The 15,812-nt window shown below is 44.3% G+C and overlaps 1 protein-coding gene across 3 annotated transcripts in view; it reads right to left on the bottom strand.

The window, feature by feature from the left end:
- LOC106568079 (seizure protein 6) overlaps positions 1–15,812 on the bottom strand; it is a 265,552-nt gene that overhangs the window by 13,998 nt on the left and 235,742 nt on the right. For all 3 annotated transcript variants that reach the window (XM_045692343.1, XM_045692342.1, XM_014138090.2), the window contains exons 11-12: positions 14,912–15,106; positions 3,264–3,455 (exon numbers count right to left, since the gene is read on the bottom strand). In XM_045692343.1, coding sequence (XP_045548299.1) covers positions 3,264–3,455; positions 14,912–15,106 — 387 coding nt within the window. The remainder of the gene's footprint in view (positions 1–3,263; positions 3,456–14,911; positions 15,107–15,812) is intronic.

Here is a 15,812-nt window from a genome sequence, read left to right as displayed (position 1 = left end):
ACCCTGAGCCTGCCTGCCGTCCTGTACCTTTGACCTACTACTCTAGATTACCGACCTCTGTCTGACCTGACCCTGAGCCTGCCTGTAGTCCTGTACCTTTGCCCCTGTTGTTGTAATAAACATTGTTACTTTGACACAGTCTGCATCTGGGTCTTACATTAAACGTGATAGTAGGTTAGGTCGACTGTCTAGCCTAGGCCTACTATGTTTGTGTAATACCCTTGTTTGAACCAAGTATGGAGTTTATTTGTTATAATTAATTGGTATTATATTTAAAAGATGATTGAATTGCTCCTAAACTGTAATGTTGTTAATGCATTATGCTTTTTGAAGAAATATTTATTTAATGTTTAAGTGAATAGTTTGTTTTACTTTGAAGTTTAAGTTTTGACCAATAAGGTCGCCTGTTAAGTTGTGGCCAAATGGGAGTTGACCTGGTTAACGGGAGGCCTGGGAAAAAAGAGAGGGAAAAAGGGACCTTGAGAAAAGGGATGGACATTTTACCTTAGGACGGTTGGTGAAGAAAAATTATAAAAGAAGACAACAGAACTACAACAAAACCCATACCTACTGAGACATGAAGGGAAATACATATTTTATTTAATAAAAGAGTTGTTATAATTTTGTTAAAACTTAGTAAAGACTGAAGCTACCGTCTCGTCGTGGAGGTATTTGCCAGCCTTGAGGTTAGCCTAGCATCGTGTGACACCGGGAGATAATTGCTTGGGAAGCTTAACAAGTTTGTGTTCCCATGGGATATCGGTTACGGCTAAGGAGTACTGTCTGCATGGGTAGCTGTGCTTGCCTTGGACTTTGTGAGGAAACCTGCATGGAACTGCCATACTTCGCTGAGGGAATATCTACCAAGTAGTGAGTAACCACAACGTGAGGTGCTTCTGGATATTTTTGGGTGTCGTCATTTTTTTTTGAGCTCCAACGCGCGCCAACTTGCCTTGGTGGAGTCATTGATTGTTTCAATTTCATTTAATGCATGGGATGGTTTATTCTGATTCAATAACAGAAACCTATAATCATTTCATCTGAAGTTAACCTCCCTGGGCAAGGTGGGATGCTAGTTAACAGCCAGTGGAATCGCGTGGCGCGAAATACAAATACCTCATAAATGCTATAACTTCAATTTCTCAAACATATGACTATTTTACACCATTTTAAAGACAAGACTCTCGTTAATCTAACCACACTGTCCGATTTCAAAAAGGCTTTACAGCGAAAGCAAAACATTAGATTATGTCAGGAGAGTACCCTGCCAAAAATAATCACGCAGACATTTTCAAAGCAAGCATATATGTCACAAAAACCAAAACCACAGCTAAATGCAGCACTAACTTTTGATGATCTTCATCAGATGACACTCCTAGGACATTATGTTATACAATACATGCATGTTTTGTTCAATCAAATTCATATTTATATAAAAAAACAGCTTTTTACATTAGCATGTGATGTTCAGAACTAGCATACCCACTGCAAACTTCTGGTGAATTTACTAAATTACTCACGATAAACGTTGACAAAAAACATAACAATTATTTTAAGAATTATAGATACAGAACTCCTTTATGCAATCGCGGTGTCAGATTTTAAAATAGCTTTTTGGTGAAAGCACATTTTGCAATATTCTGAGTACATAGCCCGGCCATCATGGCTAGCTAATTTGACACCCACCAAATTTGGCCCTCACCAAACTCAGATTTACTATAAGAAAAATTGGATTATCTTTGCTGTTCTTTGTCAGAATGCACTCCCAGGACTTCTACTTCAACAACAAATGTTGTTTTGGTTCCAAATAATCCATTGTTATATTCAAATAATCGTGCGTTCAGGTCACAATCCGAAGGGTGACGAGCGAGCGCATTTCGTGACAAAAAAATTCAAAATATTCCATTACTGTACTTAGAAGCATGTCAAACGCTGTTTAAAATCAATTTTTATGCGATTTTTCTCGTAAAATAGCGATAATATTCCAACCGGGTGACGTTGTATTCGTTCAAAGAGAGAAAGAAAAACATGGAGAATTCACATGAACGCGCATCTCCAGTGTCACTGTTCTCAGCCTGACCACTCACAAAATCTCCTGCTGTTTTTCGCCCAGAGACTGGAGAGACGTCATTCCACTTTCTGGCGCCTTCTGAGAGCCAATGGAAGCCTTAGAAAATGTCACGTTACAGCAGAGATGCTGTATTTTCGATAGAGATGCCGCAGAAGGAGAACAAATTGTCAGACAGGGCACTTCCTGTATGGAATCTTCTCAGGTTTTGGCCTGCCAAATGAGTTCTGTTATACTCACAGACACCATTCAAACAGTTTTAGAAACTTTAGAATGTTTTCTATCCAAATCTAATTATTTGCATATTCTCGTTTCTGGGCAAGAGTAGTAACCAGTTTAAATCGGGTACGTTTTTTATCCGGCCGTGCAAATACTGCCCCCTAGCCCCAACAGGTTTTAATACCCTATTGTCATAACCCTAGATAGTTTACAATAGGAATTCTTATTGGAGATGTCCTTCTCACCTAACATCCCATGCTGTTGAGGCACTCTACATTGAGCCATTTATTTAAGAGGACCACAATGGACATTTTCTAACTTTTTTTCTAACTCTTAATGATTTTAAATGCATTATCCACATGTGCTTGTATTGTGTTGTAAATTATCAAATAAATCTAAATGCCATATTAAGACACTTTATGTTGGTGTTTCCTTCATTTTGGCAGTTAGCTGTGCCTCGCTTTGTTTTGTGCTATGCAAAAGTAATGATGTTTCACACTGATAGATGCAGCTATGAAAAGGCTCTATCACCACAGAAATAGAATGAATAGAACATGCTTGGAAGCTCTAACCCTGGCAATTTGAATGGTAAACTCATGGGTACACTCGCAATGGCTGCCTGGTATTGTGATGTGATCATTTCCATGGTAATGTGGAATGTTCTATCAACTGATGTTGGATTACCATGGTAATGTATAATGTTAATTCAAATTATGCTAACATATGCCGCTCATGCAATGGAATCTATTTTTTGTAATGTCAGTTGAGTTGACTCAACAAATCACAGCACAAATTGAACGATACACTTACTGGCACAGAGTTCTCTGAGTTATCTAAAGGAATACTGCAGACTTTTAGAAAAACAGTGCTGATTGATAGAGAGGAGGACGACTATCCTGCTTGAATAAAATAAAAAACACTGTGTGTGCGGGCGTGCATGTGTGTGTATTTGACCAGATATAGTTTCCCGACTTACGGTTACACTTGGGCAGCCTCTCGCTCCACTTGGGGTTGGCTGAGTCTCTGTTGTAGCAGGTGAGCAGTGTGCTTCCAGACAGGGAGTAGCCTTTATTGCACACATACTGCACCGTTGATCCCACCATGAAACGGGATCCCGTCACTATCCTCCGGCTGTGCTCCACATTCCCCGGGTCAGGACACATCATCACTGATTACACAGACACAACCAGGCAGAAAACACAGGCAAATGGATAACCACTCCAATACATAACCACTACAGTACAATACATTCACAATCATCATTATCAGTTACACCACAGGTGATCAACAGTGGTTCCCTCAATAAAGCGCCAGTCTCATACAATACCCCAGTAGATGACACAGAGCCTTCTAATTAAATATCAGACATCTATCTTCTTGGTCATTAAAAATGAACATGGCTGGATATTGAAGCCATTCAGGCGTTGCAGCCTACAGCCCAAGGGACATCCTGACATAAAAAATGATTATGACTATAGAATACTAGGGTACTTACTATAGAATTCTGTAGTAAACTGTAGTATACTATGTAATACCATACTTCACACTGTAGATCATGTGTAATAATTTTGTAGTATACTGTAGAATACTATAGTAAATCCCCCCAAAAACACTGCAGTAAATAAATACTACAGAAATGTCTGCAAAATCATCACATTCCACACAAACACTACACTTATTTAAATATAGTAAATACTGCAGTATTTCATTTCCATATACCCTGCCCATTCCCCTCATCCCTATTTTTGCCCCCCCCCCCCGCCCTGAGTGAGAAACCTATATGCCAAGTATAGACCATATATTGTGTTGCCTACAGGTTATAGAAAAGAGCAGAAGCGCTGAAGTCTCCATTCCCAACCCAGTTCTACCTCCTTACAGGTTATGGAAAATTTGCTCTTTTAGTATTTCTACAGTAGGTTTCCTGAAGGACAACGTCCCACACTTCTATGTCAAATATAAAACAAAAACACTTTAGTAAATACTACAGTAATGTCACCAAAAACACTACAGTAAATACTACAGTATACAACAGTTCGCAAAAACTACAGTAGATACTACAGTATACTACAGTCAGCAAAACCACTACAGCAAATACTATGGTATATACACTACAAAAGTATGTGGACATTTGCTTGTCAAATATTTCATTCCAAAATAATTGGCATAAATATGGAGTTGGTCCACCCTTTGCTGCTATAACAGCCTCCACTCTTCTGGGAAGGCTTTCCACTAGATTGCTGCGTGGACTTGCTTCCATTCAACCACAAGAGCATTAGTGAGGTCGGGCACTGATGTTTCGGGCGATTAGGCCTGGCTCGCAGTCGGCATTCCAATTCATCCCAAAGGTGCTCCATGGGGTTGAGGTCAGGGCTCTGTGCAGGCCAGTCAAGTTGTTCCTTCCCGATCTTGAAAAAACATTTCTGTATGGACCTTGCTTTGTGCACGGGGCCATTGTCATGCCGAAACAGGAAAGGGCCTTCCCCAAACTGTTGCCACAAAGTTGGAAACACAGAATCGTCTAGAATGTCATTGTGTATGCTGTAGCGTTACGTTTTCCCTTCACTGGAACTAAGGGGCCTAGCCCGAACCATGAAAAACAGCCCCAGACCATTATTCCTCCTCCATCAAACTTTACAGTTCTCCTGGCATCCGCTAAACCCAGATTTGTACATCGGACTGCCAGATGGTGAAGCGTGATTCATCACTCCACTGCTCCAGGGTCCAATGGCGGTGATCTTTACACCACTCCAGCCGACGCTTGGCAATGCACATGGTGATCTGAGGCTTGTGTGTGGCTGCTCAGCCATGGAAACCCATTTCATGAAGCTCCCAACGAACAGTCCTTGTGCTGATGTTGCTTCTAGAGGCAGTTTGGAAGTGAGTGTTGCAACGGAGGACAATTTTTACACACTACGCGCTTCAGCACTCTGCGTTCTCATTCTGTGAGCTTGTGTGGCCTACCACTTCACGGCTGAGCTGTTGTTGCTGTAAGATGTTTACACTTCACAATAACAGCACTTACAGTTGACAGCTCTATTAGGGCTGAAATTAGACAAACTGACTTGTTGTAAAGGTGGCATCCAATGACGGTGTCATGTTGAAAGTCATTAAGCTCTTCAGTTTGGCCATTCTACTGCAAATGTTTGTCTATGGAGATTGCATGTGTCAGGAATTTCTTCGTCGGAGGACGATATAGCGAAATCATCGTCGGAAAAAGATGACCAAAATGCAGCAGGGTTGTGATAGTTCATTTTTGAACATTTAATAAACTCAAAAACGAACATACAAAAATAACAAAATGAACTCACGATGTACAGACAGTCCTGTTAGGCGTACACACACTAAACACGGAACAATCTCCCACCACCACACAGACAAACACACCCAACTAATAGAGGACTTCCAATCAAAGGCAACACCACACAGCTGCCTTCAATTGGAAGTCCACCCAAATGAACTCTACATAGAAACAGACTACCTAGACTAAACATAGAATTACATAAACATAGATCATAAACCAAAAACCCGGAAATAATAAATCAAACGCCCTCCTAACTAACACACCACCCTGAACCACATAAAACAAATACCCTCTGCCACGTCCTGACCAAACTAAAATGACAATTAACCCTTATACTGGCCAGGACGTGACAGTACCCCCCCTTAAAGGTGCTAACCCCGGAAGCACCTTAAGAAAACAAGAAAAACAACCCCAAACAACAACAAAACAAAAATTCCCCCCTACTAAAGGGAGGGAAGGGAGGGTGGCTGCCGTCAACGACGGCACTGTGCTACACCCCCCCTCCCCAACCCACCTATATCTGGAGGTGGCTCCGGTTCTGGCCGTTCCAGGCAGTTGTGCCACTCTGGCATCGCCGGGGGCAGTCGGGGCAGTCTGGCAGCTCGGGGCAGTCTGGCAGCTCGGGGCAGTCTGGCCACTCTGGCAGCTCGGGGCAGTTTGGCCACTCTGGCAGCTCCGGGCAGTCTGGCCACTCTGGCATCTCCGGGCAGTCTGGCCACTCTGGCATCTCCGGGCAGTCTGGCCACTGTGGCATCTCCGGGCAGTCTGGCCACTCTGGCAGCTCCTGACTAGTGGGTGGCTCTGGCGACTCTTCACTAGGGCAGCTCTGGCGTTCCGGGCGGCTCTGGCGACTCTGACGGGCGGCTCTGGCGACTCCGGGCAGCTCTGGCGACTGCTGACAGGCGGCTCTGACGGGCGGCTCTGGCGACTCTTGCTGACGGGCGGCTCTGGCGACTCTGACGACGGGCAGCTCTGGCGATCGCGGGCGTCTGGCGACTCTTGCTGACGGGCTCTGGCGATGCCGGGCAGCTCTGGCGACTCTTGACTGACGGGCGGCTCTGGCGACTCTTGACTGACGGGCAGTTCTGGCGACTCTTGACTGACGGGCGGTTCTGGCGACTCTTGACTGACGGGCGGTTCTGGCGACTCTTGACTGACGGGCAGTTCTGGCGACTCTTGACTGACGGGCGGTTCTGGCGACTCTTGACTGACGGGCAGTTCTGGCGACTCTTGACTGACGGGCAGTTCTGGCGACTCTTGACTGACGGGCAGTTCTGGCGACTCTTGACTGACGGGCAGTTCTGGCGACTCTTGACTGGCGGGCAGCTCTGGCGACTGTTGACTGGCGGGCAGCTCTGGCGACTTTAGACTGGCGAGGCTGGGTTTACGCACTAGATGCCTTGTGCGTGGTGCTGGTACTGGGCGTACCAGACTGGGAACACGCACCTCCAGGCTAGTGCGGGGAGCGGGAACAGGACGAGTCGGACTGGGCTGACGTACTTCCGGGTCTGCACGAGAGACAGGAGCTGGAAACCTAGGGCTATGGAGGCGCACAGTCGGTCTTGATCTTACCTCCTGCACAACCCATCTTGGCTGGATGGAACTAGTAGCCCTGTACGAGCGGGGTGCTTGTACAGGGCAGACTGGGCTGTGCAGGGGCCTGATGGTAGCCGTGCGTAGAGCGGGAGTTGGGTAGCCTGGTCCTCGGAGGCGTACCGGCGACCAGATGCGCTGCGGAGGCATCCTCCTACCAGGCTGGATGCCCGCTCTAGCACGGCACCTGCGAGGGGCTGGAATAACGCGCACCGGACTGTGCGTGCGTATGGGTGAGATAGTGCGCTCCTCAGCGAAACATGGCGCTCTCCACCTCATAAGCTCCTCCATATAACCACGGGTAGCTGGCTTCCGGCTCTTCCTAGGCCTAGCCAAACTACCGTGTGCCCCCCCCCAAAAAATGATTGGGGGTGCCTCTCGTGCTTCACCGTCAGTCGTGATCCTCGGAAACGTTCCCGGTCCTTACCAGCCATTCTCCATGGGCCCTCTCCGGCCATAACTTGCTCCCATGTCCATCTCTTCCGATTGTCCAAATCAAAATTCCTCTGCTCCTTCCTCTGCTGCTTGGTCCTGGTTTGGTGGGAGATTCTGTCAGGGGTTTCTTCTTCGGAGGACGATATGGCGAAATCATCATCGGAAAATGAGGACCAATATGCAGCAGAGTTGAGATGGTTCATTTTGAACTTTTAATAAATTCCAAAACGAACATACAAAAATAACAAAAACGAACGCACGATACACTGACAGTCCTGTTAGGTTTACACACACTAAACACGGAACAATCTCCCACCAACACACAGACAAACACACCCAACTAATATAGGACTTCCAATCAAAGGCAACACCACACAGCTGCCTTCAATTGGAAGTCCACCCCAATTAACTCTACATAGAAACAGACTACCTAGACTAAACATAGAATTACATAAACATAGATCATAAACCAAAAACCCGGAAATAATAAATCAAACGCCCTCCTAACTAACACACCACCCTGAACCACATAAAACAAATACCCTCTGCCACGTCCTGACCAAACTAAAATGACAATTAACCCTTATACTGGCCAGGACGTGACAGCATGGCTGTGTACTTGATTTTACACACCTGTCTGCAACGCGTGTGGTTGAAATAGCCAAATCCACTCATTTGAAGGGGTGTCCACATACTTTTGTATATATAGTGTACTACTCTTTTTTTTGCTACAGTATTTATACTATAGTAAACTGTAAATACTACATTATACTTCAGTAAATACTACAGTATTCACTCTGGATACATTCAATAGCGACATATAAAGTGTTGGTCCCATGTTTCATGAGCTGAAATAAAAGATCCCAGAAATGTTCCATATGCACAAAAAGCTTATTTCTCTACATTTTGGGGCACAAATTTTTTGACATCCCTGTTAGTGAGCATTTCTCCTTTCCCAAGATAATAAATCCACCTGACGACAGGTGTGGCATATCAATAAGCTGATTAAATAGCATGATCATTACACAGGTGTGCAGGGGGGAAAAAAAGGCCACTCTAAAATGTGCAGTTTTGTCACACAACACAATGCTACAAATGTCTGAAGTTTTGAGGGAGAGTGCAATTGGCATGTTAACTGCAGGAATGTCCACCAGAGCTGTTGCCAGATAATTGAATGTTAATTTCTCAACCATAAGCTGCTTCCAGCTTCATTTTTTAGAATTTGGCAGTACGTCCAACCGGCCTCACAGGCAAACCCTGTGTAACCACGCCAGCCCAGGACGTCCACATCCGGCTTCTTGACCTGCAGGATCGTCTGAGACCAGCCACCAGGACAACTGATGAAACTCTGGGTTTGCACAACCGAGGAATTTCTGCACAAACTGTCAGAAACCATCTCAGGGAAGCTGATCTGCGTGCTTGTCGTCCTCACCAGAGTCTTGACCTGACTGCAGTTCGGCGTCGTAACCGACTTAGGTGGGAAAACGCTCACCTTCGATGGCCACTGACATCCGTGAATTGTGCTCGTCGCAGTTTCATCTGTACCGAGCAATGTTGTGAACAGAGTGGTGGTGGGGTTATTGTATGGGCAGGCATAAGCTACGGACAATGAACACAATTGCATTTTATCGATGTCAATTTGAATGCACAGAGATACCGTGACGAGATCCTGAGGCGCATTGTCGTGCCATTCATCTGCCGCCATCACCTCATGTTTCATCATGATAAAGCATGGACCCATGTTGCAAGGATTCCTGGAATTTGAAAATGTTCCAGTTCTTCCATGGCCTGCATACTCACCAGACATGTCAGCCATTGAGCATGTGTGGGATGCTCTGGATCGACATGCACGACAGCGTGTTCCAGTTCCCACCAATATCCAACTTTACACAGCCATTGAAGAGGAGTGGGACAACGTTCCACAGGCCACAATCATCAGCCTCATCAACTCTACGTGAAGGAGATGTGTCGCCTGCCTGAGGCAAATAGTTGTTACACCAGATACTGACTGGTTTTCTGATCCACGCCCCTTCCTTTTTTTAAAAGTTATCTGTGACCAACAGATGCGTATCTGTATTCCCAGTCATGTGAAACCCATAGATTAGGGCCTAATGCATTTATTTCAATTGACTTATTTCCTTATATGAACTAAGTAAAATCTTTGAAATTGTTGCATGTTGCGTTATATTTTTGTTCAGTGTAAAAGTATATTTTTTGTGCTCTCCTAGCTGTGCCCGTGAGGAACTAGAGCAAGTACACTTATAGTTGTTTTGTTTGGAACACAACCCTGCATCCCCGCCCTCACACAATTACTGTTGTTGTTGTTGTCGTCGTCTACGCAATTCAAAAACATCCCAGTATAAATCTCAGTCCGGGTCAGGTGGGCATCATCTGAAAGCCTGTTCTAATGCCAACATGACTAGCTAAGTTATTAAATATGATATTACAGTGTTAGGCATAATTTTGATGCGCGTAGAAAGGAATCATGAGTGCCTTCAGGTGCGTGTGCCGCAGCTAATTGTCTTCACAATAGACAAACATAGGCTCATTCTGTTTAGAACAGCCAAGCATATGCCATTTGTCATCTTGTAACTGTATTTCTTATATTAATACTTTTTAAAAAGATTTATAAGGGGGTGCAGCAGCACCCTCAGCACCCCTACTTTCCGTGGCTATGTCAAGATGGTATTTATTATAATCCTCAATGTCTCGTCTTTCAAAATACATAGAATCCTCTTAATGTCCAGCATTTCCCCCACTCAGACAACAAAACATTTGCAAAAGTTGCCAAATTAGCAGGAGGGATAAGGCAACTTGTCGCTCGAGGTGCTCAAATTCAGATTGTCTGTCAGTCAAAATCCATACAGTGCTGTGAAGTGCAGAGCCAGAGAGCTGTTATGTCATGTATAGCAGTTACTGTCTTCCAATTTATTAGTGCTGAAATCTGCCATTTTCAACCCTTATACAGTTACGAGTGTAAAGGGCTACAGCTTTTTCATCAAACTTTCCTCTCTTCTTTTTATGTCAGATGGTCCAGTACCATCCTCAGACAATTGCTTTCATTTTTGGTATAATTCTAATTTCTGGAAAATGCTTTAAATAAAGGTTTAAATCCAGGTCAAGTGACATGATCAAACAAAACACAGTGCCCTACCATAAGGCTTGTTGAGGTGTATGCAACATGTTCTCTCACCTGTAGGTGGCAGTTAAAACAGTTTGAGTTGTAGGTTTCTCAGTAGACCCCTGAAGCAACAGATTTCAGACAGCAATTACGTTCACACTAGTGGTTTATAAACGCCATTAATTAAATAATGTTCTCACTTAAAACGTCTGGTTAAATTTGGCATGACTATTGCTTTGGTGTAGCAGTGGCTGTAAAACCAAGTGGTACTAAAAATGAGTATCCTGACATTGCATTTTCCTCTGGGTTTGATAACACAGGTTATCATCTGTAGGAAGTGTTGATATCTAATCGAGAGATTATCCAGGCAATGAGGGAGCTATTTTATGCAGATATGGGTTTTACATGTATTACTGCGTTTCTATACAATGACCGCAGGTAGGCTTCTTTAACACAGCAAACTGATACAACATGACAATGACATGTCAGCTGGTCCATGGACAAGTAACAATTAACAGAGGGGCGAATGAGGGATTGAATGGGTGAAAGAATTATACACATTCATTTCTGGAGTCTGAAGTATACTGAAGTCTGGCAACTTTATGGTTTTATTGTACTGTTTTTTTTTATTTCTCACTACAATTTAATTGCTTTGAATGTTAAAGTTATTTCAAATGTTAATAGTATCTTTTTTACATACAGATGTGCCTTGTTGAAATAAATGAATTTAGTTCCTACTGTACATACAGTACCAGTCAAAAGTTTGGACACACCTACTCATTCAAGGGTTTTTCTTTATTTGTACTATTTTCTACATTGTAGAATAATGCTGAAGACATCAACACTATTAAATAACACACATGGAATCATGTAGAAACCTAAAAGTGTTCAATCAAAATATATTTTCTATTTGAGATTCTTCAAAGTAGCCACCCTTGATGACAGCTTTGCACACTCTTGGAATCCTCTCAGCCACCGACGCATCCAGCTACCAAGGACTGTTGGCTCTCCTTCTCCGTGGGCTACGTGAGTAAGACATTTAAGTATGTTAACCCTTGCAAGGCTGCCTGCCCAGACGGAATCCCTAGCCGCATCCTCAGAGCATGTTCAGACAAACTGAATTAAACTAAATGACTGAGTAGCACTCACTTCTGTCATCATGAAGTGCTTTGAGAGACTATTCAAGAATCATATCACCTCTTCCTTACCTGACACCCTAAACCCACTTCAATTTGCTTACCACCCCAAAAGATCCACAGACGATGCAATCGCCATCGTACTGCACACTGCCCTTTCCCATCTGGACAAGAGGAATACCTATCTAAGAATGCTGTTCGTTGACTATAGCTCAGCATTCAATACCATAGTACCCTTCAAGCTCATCATTAAGCTCTGGGCCCTATGTCTGAACACCGCCCTGTGCAACTGGGTCCTGAAGTTCCTGACGGGCCACCCCCAGGTGGTGAAGGTAGGACACAACACCCTTCAACACAGGGTCCCCACAAGGGTGCGTGCTCAGCCCCCTCCTGTACTCCCTGTTCACCCATGTGTGCATGGCCGCACATGCCTCAAACTCAAATCATCAAGTTTGCAGACGACACAACAGTAATAATCCTGATTACCAGAGACAGCCTACATTGAGGAGGTGAGGGCACTGGGAGTGTGGGGCCAGGAAAATAACCTCTTACTCAACGTCAACAAAACAAAGGAGCTGATCGTGGACTTGGACCGTGGAGCACCCCCTATCCACATCGACGGGACCGCAGTGGAGAAGGTGGAAAGCTTCAAGTTCCTCGGCATTCACATCACGGACAAAACTGAAATGAGGTTGAAGGAACTTGGCTTGGCACGTAAAACCCTCAAACTTTTACAGATGCACAATTGAGAGCATCCCGTTGGGCTGTATCACCGCCTGGTACGGCAACTGCAACACCCGCAACCGCAGGGCTCTCCAGAAGGTGGTTTACCAACGCATCACCGTGGGTAAACTACCTGCCCTCCAGGACACCTACAGCAGCCGATGACACAAGAAGGCCAAAAAGATAATCAAGGACAACAACCACCCGAGCCACTGCATGTTCACCATCCAGAAGGCGAGCTCAGTACAGGTGTATCAAAGCTGGGACCGAGAGACTGAAAAACAGCTTCTATCTCAAGGCCATCAGACTGTTAAATAGCCATCACTAGCACCTTAGAAGCTGCTGCCCTATATACACTGCTCAAAAAAATAAAGGGAACACTTAAACAACACAATGTAACTCCAAGTCAATCACACTTCTGTGAAATCAAACTGTCCACTTAGGAAGCAACACTGACAATAAATTTCACATGCTGTTGTGCAAATGGAATAGACAACAGGTAGAAATTATAGGCAATTAGCAAGACACCCCCAATAAAGGAGTGGTTCTGCAGCTGGTGACCACAGACCACTTCTCAGTTCCTATGCTTCCTGGCTGATGTTTTGGTCACTTTTGAATGCTGGCGGTGCTTTCACTCTAGTGGTAGCATGACACGGAGTCTACAACCCACACAAGTGGGCAAATTCGCCACGTGCTCTTCACAGATGAAAGCAGGTTCACACTGAGCACATGTGACAGACGTGACAGAGTCTGGAGACGCCGTGGAGAACGTTCTGCTGCCTGCAACATCCTCCAGCATGACCGGTTTGGCGGTGGGTCAGTCATGGTGTGGGGTGGCATTTCTTTGGGGGGCCGCACAGCCCTCCATGGACTCGCCAGAGGTAGCCTGACTGCCATTAGGTACCGAGATGAGATCCTCAGACACCTTGTGAGACCATATGCTGGTGCGGTTGGCCCTGGGTTCCTCCTAATGCAAGACAATGCTAGACCTCATGTGGCTGGAGTGTGTCAGCAGTTCCTACAAGAGGAAGGCATTGATGCTATGGACTGGCCCGCCCGTTCCCCAGACCTGAATCCAATTGAGCACATCTGGGACATCATGTCTCGCTCCATCCACCAACGCCACGTTGCACCACAGACTGTCCAGGAGTTGGCGGATGCTTTAGTCCAGGTCTGGGAGGAGATCCCTCAGGAGACCATCCGCCACCTCATCAGGAGCATGCCCAGGCGTTGTAGGGAGGTCATACAGGCACGTGGAGGCCACACACACTACTGAGCCTCATTTTGACTTGTTTTAAGGACATTACATCAAAGTTGGATCAGCCTGTAGTGTGGTTTTCCACTTTAATTTTGAGTGTGACTCCAAATCCAGACCTCCATGGGTTGATAAATTGGATTTCCATTGATTATTTTTGTGTGATTTTGTTGTCAGCACATTCAACAATGTAAAGAAAAAAGTATTTAATAAGATTATTTCATTCATTCAGATCTAGGATGTGTTATTTTAGTGTTCCCTTTATTTTTTTGAGCAGTGTACATAGACTTGAAATCACTGGCCACTTTAATAACGGAACACTAGTCACTTTAACTTTAATGTTTACATATTTTGCCTTATTCATCTCATATGAACAGTTGAAGTCGGAAGTTTACATACACCTTAGCCAAATACATTTTTAACTGTTCTGGGGGATAAATGAATAGAATAGCGATGGCTTAATCAAGTCTGGTGTTATTTTTAATCATAAGGATATATACCAGGATATGACCCAAGTTAAACAATTTAAAGGCAATGCTACCAAGTACTAATTGAGTGTATATAAACTTCTGACCCACTGGGAATGCGATGAAAGAAATCAAAGCTGAAATAAGTCACTCTACTATTGTTCCAACATTTCACATTGTTAAAATAAAGTGGTGATCCTGACTGGCTTAAGACAGGGAATTTTTACTAGGATTAAATGTCAGGAATTGTGAAAAACTGAGTTGAAATGTATTTGGCTAAGGTGTATGTAAACTTCCGACTTCAACTGTATGTATTTTTAAATGTAACCTCAACTGCAATCCAAGTCATTGGGTTGTGCTATAGATACAGCACAGTGATAACACAAAATTTTTGTATAAATATAAACTATCTGACATTCTCTTCCAATTTGAACTTTGTTCTGCTATTAAATGGTTGAAAGCATAGTGATAACACATTGGGATGGGTGAATAAATGTTGACATTTCATTGATCAACGTCTCAACCAAATTTGACTAAAATGTCCATGTTGAAATGAAATGGTGTGCCCAGTGGGTTGTTATTTCCTAGCTTACCTTTCTCACAGCTAGGCACATCTCCGCTCCACGTCAGGTCCCACTGGCACATGAGGATCTCAGAGCCCTGCACCTCGTAACCTGGGTAACACTGGTAGGTGACCACTGTCCCATGGATCAGGTCCGGGTGGGAGGTGCTCTTCCAGCCATTGGTGATCTCTGGCAGCTCAGAGCATGTGTCGTTCCTGGGGACCTCTGTGGGTGGTGAGCCAGGTGGGGGCAGGATGGAGGGAGTTGGGAGGTAGAGGGGGAAGGAGAGAGAATGAGCAGAGGATGTTGAGATGTTATCTTTGTCAAAAATGTCCCTCATCTGCACATGGGTTATCCATTAATCTGAGAAAGAAATTAACTTTAAATTGAAATTGATTGCTCTAATGATATAGACTAATCAAATGTAAATATAGGTTGATTTATACACAGCAAGTAAAGCCCAAATGCTATGACTATACTGATGTGTGTGGTTGATAAAACAGATAAATGAGAATTGAGTCCAGCAGCAGAGCAGTGACAGGCACAGGGAATCCGGTGGTGCGTTCTGCATGTGAATTCGGTTCTGGCGTGTGAAGAGCATGCCATCAATTTGCAGTGATTGCACACTGCACTGTGTGCCAGCCAGAGGGAGGGCAGTGGGTGGTTTGGCACTACCCATTCTGCCCTTTTCTTCTTTCACTATGGCACACAAGGCTGGGGGTGCAGCACGCAGCAAATACAGCTGATGTAGACAAAGCGCGCACATAATTGTGTTTTTGTGTTTGATGTCCCATAATCCTATAGACCGGTGGCCATTCAGAGGGAGAAGACAGCAGATAAAGCCCTGCTTTTCATCTTGTATCCTTCTGTTCTCTCTTTGCGGTATTACTTTCTATTTAGTAATAATCTACCTCTCTAACTGGTTGCTAAC

This window comes from Salmo salar, chromosome ssa13, assembly GCF_905237065.1.
Source record: "Salmo salar chromosome ssa13, Ssal_v3.1, whole genome shotgun sequence".
Lineage (NCBI taxonomy): Eukaryota > Metazoa > Chordata > Actinopteri > Salmoniformes > Salmonidae > Salmo > Salmo salar.
This window is presented reverse-complemented; position numbering and strand designations above follow the sequence as displayed.